We start from the raw sequence: 13,476 nt of genomic DNA, 5'->3' as shown, positions 1-13,476 counted from the left end.
TTAGTGTCCAGATTAGTAACCAGTGTCCAGATTAGTAACCATGTCCAGATTAGTAACCACTGTCCAGATTAGTGACCAGTGTCCAGATTCCAAATAAATTTTTCCAACTTTCATACAACCTTTCTCGTGGAACATTGGCACATTGTAGTTATTAGCCATCCTCTGCTACCAATGTTAACTTAAATGACACAACAACTATGTTCCTGTTGAATGTTTACTAAACCGTATTTACAAATACATGGTTATGACACTCAGGACAGGCCCACAACACTGTGACTCCCAGGACCACTGTGATATCACCGTAGTAACAGAAATATAGGGGGACTTAAAACATTAATTTAACACACAGTCAAACAAATCTATTTTGACAGTGAATCTAATATTGTAAATGAAAGCACTGTGTATCCAGTCCCCATTTGAAGAAGTCAAAGTAGTCCGACTAATTGTATTAAAGTTGTCAAACATTTTGTACTTGTTCCAAACTCCTTGGTTGTGTTTAGTGGGGTTGTGTTTTGGTGGGGTTGTGTTTTGCCCAGATTAAGTAACTGAATGGTGTCCAAGATGGCAGATTAGTAAGACAGTGTCCAGATTAGTCCCAGTGTCCAGATTATATTTAGTGTATATTAGTAACCAGTGTCCAGATTAGTACCCAGTTACATATTTTTTCTTCACATATCTTTTAAAACATTTTGCAGAAACCTCAGCTTCCAAATACTCTCCTTCAATCCGCCTCACCCAATGTAGCTATTTTCCAGATTCCAAAGTATTTAGTATTTATATTTACTTGAACAACCCCTCAACTGAAGCTAGCCAGCTAACTACCAGCTATGCTAGCGGTCTTCAGCTAACATTCATCAGCTAACCTTAAAAGCTCACGCTCTCTAACCAGAGCATAACGGACTTATTTTTTTATGATCCCCGGATTCCCGACTAAACGGAACATCTGGATCTTCACAACTAGTTATTTAGCTAAACCGCAACCCCGGACGATTACTGCTGGCTAGCGCTTCCACCCAACACTAGCGCTTCCACCCACTTAGCCTGAAGCTAGCCCTGCGAGCAACAGAAATATAGGGGCTACAACATTACCTTAACACACAGTCCAGCATACTCCTTTTGACAGTGAATCTAATATTGGACCCATGAAAGCACGGTCTATCGATGTCACCGCATGAAGAGGAATAAACAGACTCACCCCATTGTATTCCCCCAAGGCTGTCAAACATTTTGTAGCCCTTGTTATCTCATTGCTTGTGTTTTGGTGGGCCTGCTAACTGCTACCTTGTTTTTGCCCCGGCCTACTAACTGTTATGGTTAGCAAGATGGCCTGCAGTAACCGTCTGAATCGCCTGTCCCAAACACTCACTGGACCCATATTTACTCTATCTCTTTCCGATTTTTAATTTGTTTATACCTTCCGGTAACCTTTGTGATACTTCACATTATTTTTAAAACATTTTAGAACACACTCAAGAACCTCCAGAATAACTAGCTAACTTTCCTTCAAGCTATTTAGTCATTGTTAGTTTTTTTTTACCTGGATAACACTATAATTTAGCTTCCCTGCCCCCGGAACTGATCAACTGGCTACATAGCTGATGCACGCTGGACTGTCCATTAATCACGGTACCTCATTCTGCTTGTTTATGTTTTATCTGTCGGCCCCCTTTAGTCAACGCCATTTTACCTGCTGTTGTTGTGCTAGCTGATTAGCTGTGACTTGTCTCACCTTGTTTAACTTTTGAAACTCCCCATCCCGGATCCGGGATCTGGATCTTCAGCCTCAGGCTCATTTAGCATAACGCAACGTTACGATTTCTGAAAATCGCAAATAAAATTAAAATAATGCGTTTGCACTCAAGCTTAGCCTTTTCTTAACAACACTGTCATCTCAGATTTTCAAAATATGCTTTTGAACCATCCGAAATGGACTAATTTGTGTAAGAGTATGCAAAGCTAGCATAGCATTTTGTGTAGCATGTAGCACGCAACATTTTCACAAAAGCCAGATAACCAAATAAATAAAATCATTTACCTTTGAAGAGCTTCTGATGTTTTCGCATGAAGAGAATAAACAGATACCCCATCGCGACGTGTTTCCTGAAAGGCTCTGTCTAGCCCTTGCTATCTCCTTTTGCTATTTGCGCCTGCTAACTGCTACCTTGTGCAGTCACCTACAACGTTAAACTTTTTCCGTTAACTACATAATATCTGACTCAAACGTTGTTTGGAATCAATCCTCAAGGTGTTTTTTCAAATCTCTTCATTGACATGCAGTTTTAAGCTTGCTTATCTCTTTGTCCCATTTTTAATTTGTTTATACCTTCCGCAGGAACCTGCCTCACCCAATGTGATATGGAATGTGGTATTTTTAATTTTTAGAACACACTCAAGAACCTCCAATGCTGCAGACTAGCTTGGGAAACGACAGAAAGGGCAGACTCATTCCTCTTGCGTTTTTTTATGGAGATCATGACAAACAGAGCCTCAAAATCTGATGCATTTCCTGGACTGCCATCCATTAATCACGGAAGCTCATTAAAGGGCTGCTTGTTTATGTTTTATTTCTGGACCGTTGTTTTCTAGTCAAGCAATTATATGCTAGTCTGTCTTTTGTGACAAAATATCTTGTTTAAAACTGTTTGTCTCACCAAAAATGAAATAGCTAGTTTTAAGCTAGCTTTCCCAATTCAACACCTGTGATTATTGTATGCCTCTCTCAAATGTCAATATGCCTTGTATACTGTTGTTCAGGTTAGTTATCATTGTTTTAGTTCACAATGGAGCGCCTGGTTCCACTCTTCATAACCCTGATACCTCCTTTGTCCCACCTCCCACACATGCGGTGACCTCACCCATTACAACTAGCATGTCCAGAGATACAACCTCTCTCATCATCACCCAGTGCCTGGGCTTACCTCCGCTGTACCCGCACCCCACCATACCCCTGTCTGTGCATTATGCCCTGAATATATTCTACCATGCCCAGAAACCTGCTCCTCTTATTCTCTGTCCCCAATGTTCTAGGCGACCAGTTGATAGCCTTTAGCCGCACCCCATACTACTCCTTCTCTGTTCCGCGGGTGATGTGGAGGTAAACCCATGCCCTGCATGTCCCCAGGCACCCTCATTTGTTGACTTCTGTGATCGAAAAAGCCTTGGTTTCATGCATGTCAACATCAGAAGCCTCCTCCCTAAGTTTGTTTTACTCACCGCTTTAGCACACTCTGCTAACCCTGATGTCCTTGCCATGTCTGAGTCCTGGCTCAGGAAGGCCACCAAAAATTCTGAGATTTCCATACCCAACTATAACATCTTCCGTCAAGATAGAACTGCCAAAGGGGGAGGAGTTGCAGTCTACTGCAGAGATAGCCTGCAAAGTAATGTCATACTTTCCAGGTCCATACCCAAACAGTTCAAACTACTAATTTTGAAAATTACTCTCGAGAAATAAGTCTCTCACTGTTGCCGCCTGCTACCGACCCCCCTCAGCTCCCAGCTGTGCCCTGGACACCATTTGTGAATTGATCGCCCCCCCATCTAGCTTCAGAGTTTGTTCTTTTAGGTGACCTAAACTGGGATATGCTTAACACCCCGGCAGTCCTACAATCTAAGCTAGATGCCCTCAATCTCACACAAATCATCAAGGAACCCACCAGGTACAACCCTAACTATGTAAACAAGGGCACCCTCATAGACGTCATCCTGACCAACTGGCCCTCCAAATACACCTCCGCTGTCTTCAACCAGGATCTCAGCGATCACTGCCTCATTGCCTGTATCCGCTACGGAGCCGCAGTCAAACGACCACCCCTCATCACTGTCAAACGCTCCCTAAAACACTTCTGTGAGCAGGCCTTCCTAATCGACCTGGCCCGGGTATCCTGGAAGGACATTGACCTCATCCCGTCAGTTGAGGATGCCTGGTCATTCTTTAAAAGTAACTTCCTCACCATTTTAGATAAGCATGCTCCGTTCAAAAAATGCAGAACCAAGAACAGATACAGCCCTTGGTTCACTCGAGACCTGACTGCCCTCGACCAGCACAAAAACATCCTGTGGCGGACTGCAATAGCATTGAATAGTCCCCGCGATATGCAACTGTTCAGGGAATTCAGGAACCAATACACGCAGTCAGTCAGGAAAGCTAAGGCCAGCTTCTTCAGGCAGAAGTTTGCATCCTGTAGCTCCAACTCCAAAAAGTTCTGGGACACTGTGAAGTCCATGGAGAACAAGAGCACCTCCTCCCAGCTGCCCACTGCACTGAGGCTCGGTAACACGGTCACCACCGATAAATCTATGATTATCGAAAACTTCAACAAGCATTTCTCAACGGCTGGCCATGCCTTCCGCCTGGCTACTCCAACCTCGGCCAACAGCTCCGCCCCCCCCCCCCCCCCGCAGCTACTCGCCCAAGCCTCTCCAGGTTCTCCTTTACCCAAATCCAGATAGCAGATGTTCTGAAAGAGCTGCAAAACCTGGACCCGTACAAATCAGCTGGGCTTGACAATCTGGACCCTCTATTTCTGAAACTATCCGCCGCCATTGTCGCAACCCCTATTAACAGCCTGTTCAACCTCTCTTTCATATCGTCTGAGATCCCCAAGGATTGGAAAGCTGCCGCAGTCATCCCCCTCTTCAAAGGGGGAGACACCCTGGACCCAAACTGTTACAGACCTATATCCATCCTGCCCTGCCTATCTAAGGTCTTCGAAAGCCAAGTCAACAAACAGGTCACTGACCATCTCGAATCCCACCGTACCTTCTCCGCTGTGCAATCTGGTTTCTGAGCCGGTCACGGGTGCACCTCAGCCACACTCAAGGTATTAAACGATATCATAACCGCCATCGATAAAAGACAGTACTGTGCAGCCGTCTTCATCGACCTTGCCAAGGCTTTCGACTCTGTCAATCACCATATTCTTATCGGCAGACTCAGTAGCCTCGGTTTTTCGGATGACTGCCTTGCCTTGTTCACCAATTACTTTGCAGACAGAGTTCAGTGTGTCAAATCGGAGGGCATGCTGTCCGGTCCTCTGGCAGTCTCTATGGGGGTGCCACAGAGTTCAATTCTCGGGCCGAGTCTTTTCTCTGTATATATCAATGATGTTGCTCTTGCTGCGGGCGATTCCCTGATCCACCTCTACGCAGACGACACCATTCTATATACTTCCGGCCCGTCCTTGGACACTGTGCTATCTAACCTCCAAACGAGCTTCAATGCCATACAACACTCCTTCCGTGGCCTCCAACTGCTCTTAAACGCTAGTAAAACCAAATGCATGCTTTTCAACCGATCGCTGCCTGCACCCGCATGCCCGACGAGCATCACCACCCTGGACGGTTCCGACCTTGAATATGTGGACACCTATAAGTACCTAGGTGTCTGGCTAGACTGTAAACTCTCCTTCCAGACTCATATCAAACATCTCCAATCGAAAATCAAATCAAGAGTCGGCTTTCTATTCCGCAACAAAGCCTCCTTCACTCACGCCGCCAAACTTACCCTAGTAAAACTGACTATCCTACCGATCCTCAACTTCGGCGATGTCATCTACAAAATTGCCTCCAACACTCTACTCAGCAAACTGGATGCAGTTTATCACAGTGCCATCCGTTTTGTCACTAAAGCACCTTATACCACCCACCACTGCGACTTGTATGCTCTAGTCGGCTGGCCCTCGCTACATATTCGTCGCCAGACCCACTGGCTCCAGGTCATCTACAAGTCCATGTTAGGTAAAGCTCCACCTTATCTCAGTTCACTGGTCACGATGGCAACACCCATCCGTAGCACGCGCTCCAGCAGGTGTATCTCACTGATCATCCCTAAAGCCAACACCTCATTTGGCCGCCTTTCGTTACAGTACTCTGCTGCCTGTGACTGGAACGAATTGCAAAAATCCCTGAAGTTGGAGACTTTTATTTTTTTATTTTACCTTTATTTTACTAGGCAAGTCAGTTAAGAACAAATTCTTATTTTCAATGACGGCCTAGGAACAGTGGGTTAACTGCCTGTTCAGGGGCAGAACGACAGATTTTGTACCTTGTCAGCTTGGGGATTTGAACTTGCAACCTTTCGGTTACTAGTCCAATGCTCTAACCACTAGGCTACACTGCCGCCCCTCACCAACTTCAAACATGTGCTATCTGAGCAGCTAACCGATCGCTGCAGCTGTACATAGTCTATTGGTAAATAGCCCACCCATTTTCACCTACCTCATCCCCACACTGTTTTTATTTATTTACTTTTCTGCTCTTTTGCACACCAGTATCTCTACCTGTACATGACCATCTGATCATTTATCACTCCAGTGCTAATCTGCAAAATTGTAATTATTCACCTACCTCCTCATGCCTTTTGCACACAATGTATATAGACTCGCCTTTTTTTGTACTGTGTTATTGACTTGTTAATTGTTTACTCCATGTGTAACTCTGTTGTCTGTTCACACTGCTAAGCTTTGTCTTGGCCAGGTCGCAGTTGCAAATGAGAACTTGTTCTCAACTAGCCTACCTGGTTAAATAAAGGTGAAAAAAATAAAATAAAAAAAATAAGTGACGAGATGTTTCTAAACAACTAAATGAATCCTGATGATGCCAGAAGAGAGTTCTAATACAAATCATAAATGAAACATGCTAACCTCTCACCATTACCAATAACAAAGGCTACAACAAAACATGCTAACCTCTCACCATTACCAATAACAGAGGGGGTCTGATATTTGTGCCTCTGTAACTTTCTCATTCATCATCATTCAAGATTCATTCATTATTATTCAGAATCATAGTAGCATCGAAATGAATGTAGCAGTGTTCAGAAACGTCTTCTATTCTTACTGACAATACAAGTGAAGTGACTCCAAAATGACAGGACATTATTCACCATTTAGTTTCTATTAGGAAAACATCTAAAACACAACCAAGACAAACTATAAATGCATTTAACAAGTTAGTAGAATCACAAGCTTGATGTAATCACTGCAGGCAAGGAATATAGGACCAAATACTAAACTTATGAATACGTTAATACAATATGAGTGAATATGTCATTACGACTTTACGAGTAATTACGACTTTTCAAATGGGAGAACTACATACATAAAGTGCTTTCATATCTGATAATACTGACCTCAGAGTCTCCAGTTTACAGTGGGGATTCCCCAGTCCAGCAGAGAGCAGCTTCACTCCTGAATCCTTCAGGTCATTGTTACTCAGATCCAGCTCTCTCAGGTGTGAGGGGTTTGACTCCAGAGCTGAGACCAGAGAAGCACAGCCTTCCTCTGTGACTCCACAGCCTGACAGCCTGACAAAGAGTCAAATAATTTTAAAATCACACTGATATTCTTTGGAGGTGAAAATAGTGGCAGTATATTTTTTCAACATATTCAGATATATCAGTGTCCTGAAACCTTCCATATATATATATATATTCGTAAATGAATGTATCATTAAAAACAACAAATGATCAAAGTATTGCCTGCAGATAGAAACATGTATAGTACAAATATTATAGTAGACTGACCAGACCAGTTTAAATATCATAACTCAAAAGACAGACATATATACAGTATATATTTTTTTCTACATTTTCAGATATATCAGTGTTCTGAAACCTGCCATATCTATTCATATATTAATGTACCATTATAATAAATTATAAATTATCAAAGTATTTCCTCAGATAGAAACATGTACAGTACAAATATTTGAGTAGACTGACCAGACTAGTTTAAAAAAGCAGTATTAGTCAAAAGACAGACAGTGAGGAATCAGATTGTATTGAGTATACAGTCCACACCATATCTATTTAGACAGTGAAGCTAACATTTTAAATGTGTCTCTATTCTCCAACATTTTGGATTTCAGATCTAATGTTTCATATGAGGTGACAGTATATAATGTCACCTTTTATTTGGGGTATTTTAATACATACAGTTGAAGTCGGTAGTTTAAATACACCTTAACCAAATACATTTAAACTCAATTTTTACAATTCCTGACATTTAATCCTAGTTAAAATTCCCTGTCATAGGTCAGTTAGGAAGAATCACTACTTTATGTTAAGTTTACATACTCAATTAGTATTTGGTAGCATTGCTCAAATTGTTTATCAAATGTTTCAAGTAGTAGGATTTTGGCCCATTCCTCCTGACAGAGCTGGTGTAACTGAGTCAGGTTTGTAGGTCTTTCACACATGCTTTTTTAGTTCTGCCCTCAAATTATCTGTAGGATTAAGGTCAGGGCTTTGTGACTCCAATACCTTGACTTTGTTGTCCTTAATCCATTTTGCTGCAAACCGTAGTTTGGCTTTTTTATGTTGGTTTGGGAGCAGTGGCTTATTGATGAACAACCTTTCAGCTTATGTTGATATATAGATACTTTGTACCTTTTTCCTTGTGCATCTTCACAAGGTCCTTTGCTGTTGTTCTGGGATTTATTTGCCACAGTAAGATAATCTCTAGGAGACAGAACATGTCTCCTTCCTGAGTGGTATGACAGCTGCGTGGTCCCATGGTGTTTATACTTGGGTACTATTGTTTGAACAGATGAACGTGGTACCTTCATGCATTTGGAAATTGCTCCCAAGGATGAACCAGACTTGTCCGAGGTCTTGGCTGATTTATTTTCATTTTCCCATGATGTCAGGCAAAGAGGCACTGAGTTTTAAGGTAGGCATTGAAATACATCCAAATTATGTCAATTAGTCTATCAGATGCTTCTAAAGCCATGATATGATTTTCTGGAATTTTCCACCAAGCTGTTTAAAGGCACAGTCACCTTACTGTATGTAAACCTCTGACCCACTGGAATTGTGATACAGTGAATTATAAATTAAATCATCTGTCTGTAAAAAAGTGTTTGAAAAAGTGACTCCAAAATGAAAGGACATTATTCACCATTCAGTTTCTATCAGGAAAAACATCAAAAACACAACCAAGACAAACTGCAAATGAATTCAACAAGTTAGTAGAATCACAAGCTTGATGTAATCACTGCAGGCATGGAATATGGGACCAAATCATAAATGTATGACTACTTTAATACACTATAAGTGAATGTGTAATAGTAATTACGACTTTTTCAAGTGGGAGAACTACATACATAAAGTATCTGTATCTGTTAATACTGACCTCAGAGTCTCCAGTTTACAGTGGGGATTCCCCAGTCCAGCAGAGAGCAGCTCCACTCCTGAATCCTTCAGGTCATTGTTACTCAGATCCAGCTCTCTCAGGTGTGAGGGGTTTGACTCCAGAGCTGAGACCAGAGAAGCACAGCCTTCCTCTGTGATTCCACAGCCTGACAGCCTGACAAAGAGATCATCATGACTTCACAAACACACTGTTCATTTAACACCAGTAGTGTAGAAGGACAATGGCAGATGCATTTGGTTTATTTTCCCAAACAACATAGATTCATCTTCCGTCTCCCATAATTGTATGGTCATAATGTTATACTAAAGTGAAAATCAATGCATTTATTCAGTATGTTATTCAATATAATATTATATACATATTATAATCCATATTTTTCTCTAAACTGAATATTTCTTCCTGATGATTAGTTCTTATATGTCATGTTATTTACTCACAGAACAGCTCTGGAGGCTTTGACCACTGGCAGCAGCCTCAGAAGACCTTCCTCTGATCTGGAGTATTTCTTCAGGTCAAACACATCCAGCTCCTTTTCTGAAGTCAGCAACACAAAGACCAGAGCTGACCACTGTGCAGGTGACAGGTTGGGTTTTGAGAGACTTCCTGATCTCAGATATATTTGAATCTCCTCCACAAGAGAATGGTCATTCAGTTCATTCAGACAGTGGAACAGATTGATGCTCCTCTCTGGAGAGGGATTCTCCCTGATCTTCTCCTTGATGTACTTGACTGTTTCTTCATGGCTCTGTGAGCTGCTTCTTGTCTTTGTCAGTAGACCTCGTAAGTGCTTCTGATTGGACTCCAGTGAGAGGCCCAGAAGGAAGCGGAGGAAAAGGTCCAGGTTTCCCGTCTCACTTTGTAAGGCTTTATCCACAGCACTCTTGTAGAAAGTAACTTTACGCCTTTGTTTGATCCTCACAGAAAAGTTCCTGGATGTTGATTGCAGTTTGTCCATTACATTCTCATTGTTGTTGATGAATGAGAGGAACACATATACAGCAGCCAGAAACTCCTGAATGCTCAGATGAACAAAGCAGTACACCTTGTCCTGGTACAGCCCACGTTCCTCTTTAAAGAGCTGTGTGCACAATCCTGAGTACACTGAGGCTTCATTGACATCAATGCCAGCCTCCTTCAGGTCTTCATAGAAAATCAGATTGCCATTCACAAGCTGTTGAAAAGCCAGTTTTCCCAGTGACAGAATGCTCTCTTTATTCCAGTGTGGACCTGTCTCTTCTTTCCCAAGATACTTTGCATTCTTCTGTTTGGTATGAAACACCACAAGGTGTGTGTACATCTCAGTCAGAGTCTTGGGCATCTCTTCTCTCTTATGTTTCAGCATGTGTTCAAGGACTATTGCAGAAATCCAACAGAAGACTGGAATGTGGCACATGATGTGGAGGCTCCTTGATGTCTTTATGTGTGAGATGATTCTGCTGGCCAGGTCCTCATCACTGAATCTCTTCCTGAAGTACTCCTCCTTCTGTTGGTCATTGAACCCTCGTACCTCTGTCACCTGGTGAACACACCCTGAAGGGATCTTATTGGCTGCTGCTGGTCGGGTAGTTATCCAGAGGAGGGCAGAGGGAAGCAGATTTCCCTTGATGAGGTTTGTCAGCAGAACATCCACCGAGGTTGACTCTGTGATATCACAACAGATCTTGTTCTTCTGGAAGTCTAGGGGCAGTCGGCACTCATCCAGACCATCAAAGATGAACAGAACTTTGTACTTGTCGAAGTTGGAGATTCCTGACTGTTTGGTTTCCATTGAGAAGTGATTAAGAAGTTCAATGAAAGTGTGTTTGTCCTCTTTCATCAAATTCAGCTCCCGAAAAGGGAATGAAAATACAAATTGGACATCCTGATTTGCTTTTCCTTCAGCCCAGTCCAGAATGAACTTCTGCACAGAGACTGTTTTTCCAATGCCAGCGACTCCCTTTGTCAGCACAGTTCTGATAGGTTTGTCTTGTCCAGTTAAGGGTTTGAAGATGTCGTTACATTTGATTGCAGTCTCTGGTCTTGCTTGATTCCTGGTTGTTGTCTCAATCTGTCTCAGCTCATGTTCATTATTGACCTCTCCTGTTCCACCCTCTGTGATGTAGAGCTCTGTGTAGATCTTATTGGGAAGTGTTGGGTTTCCTTGTTTAGCGATCCCCTCAAATACACATTGAAACTTCTTCTTTAGATTAGATTTGAGTTCACGTTGGCAAATCACAGCAAGATCATCTGAATGAAGAAATTACACAGAGGATATTAATATTATGTCTGTTTTAATGCCTACAGTATTGTAGGACTGTTATAAAGTTGTAAATTATAATAATTTATTCTCTAAACTGACTGTATAAATGTGTAAATGTTTTCATAATGCATTACAGACTGGTGTGACTGATTATATTATTATTGGTATTATTGATGGTATTATTACTGTTGTCTCTCTCTCTAAATGAATCACCACAACACATCCCTGCTGCTACTTGAGGTCTCTAGGTGTTGTGTTAAGGCTGCTGCAATATCATTGAGTTACACAGCTACTTTAGCTGTACTTTTGCTACAGCTTTTAAATGTTATAAAACAGCATTCAACATGAGCCAGACAGATCTTACATTTCTCCAGTGTGTCAAACTGGTGTGACTGATTATATAAATTCTCTCTCTCAAACACAACACATCCCTGCCGCTACTTGATGAGGTCACTAGGTGTTGTTTTGAGAATATGAAATATACTTATTCATGTCACTGATGGAGTGCTGAGGTTTAGAGGGTCTACACCATAATGTAATGGGTATCTGTAGGAGGAAGGTATATAGTGGAGGGTCTACACCAGATGGTAATGGGTATCTGTAGGATGAAGGTATATAGTGGAGGGTCTACACCAGATGGTAATGGGTATCTGTAGGATGAATGTATATAGTGGAGGGTCTACACCAGAAGTTAATGAGTATAGGTGGAAGGTATATAGTGGAGGGTCTACACCAGAAAGTAATGGGTATAGGAGGAAGGTATATAGTGGAGGGTCTACACCAGAAGGTAATGGGTATAGGAGGAAGGTATATAGTGGAGGGTCTACACCAGAAAGTAATGGGTATAGGAGGAAGGTATATAGTGGATGGTCGACACCAGAAGGTAATGGTTATAGGAGGAAGGTATATAGTGGAGGGTCTACACCAGAAGGTAATGGGTATCTGTAGGAGGAAGGTATATAGTGGAGGGTCTACACCAGAAGTTAATGGGTATCTGTCGGAGGAAGGTATATAGTGGAGGGTTGTCGTGGATAATCATTTCAAAATATGACACTTGCAAGAACTTGTGAATTCAATAGGCTTTTAATACAACGTATTGCAAGCCGGAGTGGTCCGCGGAACACACACCTTTTCAGAGCACTCGTTCTGATTTATACACATACAACATATGAGTCCATCTCACATGCAAATGAAGTTACTTCCCTCAGTCCATCTGCCACAATTATCTTTCAATCTGTGTATCCTGCTTGTTCAGCCCAATAACGCCCATATCTGCTTTCCGTCAGATTATAATGGTGACAAGACCCTTGCTTTGTCCCTGCACTTAGCCTAATGCTTTCTGTTGTATGTGTGTTATCTAGGATCAGCCGACTATGTGTCTCCTCTGTTTTTAGCGTGTCCAGCTATACTAAAAATACTATACATTCCTCTATTCTACAGGCCTATGCTTTGGCCCTGTATTTAGCTCAATGTGTTCCTTTGTATGTGTGTCTTTATCTCGGATCAGCAGACTGTCTCTTCTGACATTCCTTCAGCATCTCCATGTCCTAAAAATATGTGGGCTATGTCTATAGTCCATTAGTTTGTCATTTGGCTGACCCCCTCCTTTGTATATCCCTCTGACCTTGGTATGTCCAGTTGCCCTAGGCGCCTAAGTGTCGCCTTCCCTTCGTGTGGTCTATTTAATGTTTAGCTGTCCCATACTCTCATGGCCTCCTGTCCTATACAATAGACAATGCATTTTACCAGAATGGCAAATGCACTCTATAAGTGTATCTTTCTCTTGTGTTACAGTATTATGTTACTCCATATATGTACATCTTTCTCCCAAATGGTCCACACCAGAAGGTAATGGTTATAGGAGGAAGGTATATAGTGGAGGGTCTACACCAGAAGGTAATGGTTATAGGAGGAAGGTATATAGTGGAGAGTCTACACCAGAGGTTAATGGGTATCTCTAGGAGGAAGGTATATAGTGGAGGGTCTACACCAGAAGGTAATGGTTAACTGTAGAATGAAGATAGATAGTGGAGGGTCTACACCAGAAGGTAATGGGTATCTGTAGGAGGAAGGTATATAGTG

General features: G+C 42.1%; 1 protein-coding gene across 1 annotated transcript; it reads right to left on the bottom strand.

Annotated features, from left to right (window-relative positions):
• Positions 1–9,585: 9,585 nt before the first annotated feature.
• Positions 9,586–12,938, bottom strand: LOC135533814 (NLR family CARD domain-containing protein 3-like). The gene is made up of 2 exons (XM_064961038.1): positions 12,920–12,938; positions 9,586–11,381 (listed from the first exon to the last, which is right to left on the bottom strand). Exons 1-2 carry the CDS (start codon positions 12,936–12,938, stop codon positions 9,589–9,591), a joined length of 1,812 nt encoding a protein of 603 aa, XP_064817110.1. The 3' UTR covers positions 9,586–9,588.
• Positions 12,939–13,476: the final 538 nt, after the last annotated feature.

Source organism: Oncorhynchus masou, unplaced genomic scaffold, assembly GCF_036934945.1.
Source record: "Oncorhynchus masou masou isolate Uvic2021 unplaced genomic scaffold, UVic_Omas_1.1 unplaced_scaffold_2682, whole genome shotgun sequence".
Taxonomy (NCBI): Eukaryota; Metazoa; Chordata; class Actinopteri; order Salmoniformes; family Salmonidae; genus Oncorhynchus; species Oncorhynchus masou.
This window is presented reverse-complemented; position numbering and strand designations above follow the sequence as displayed.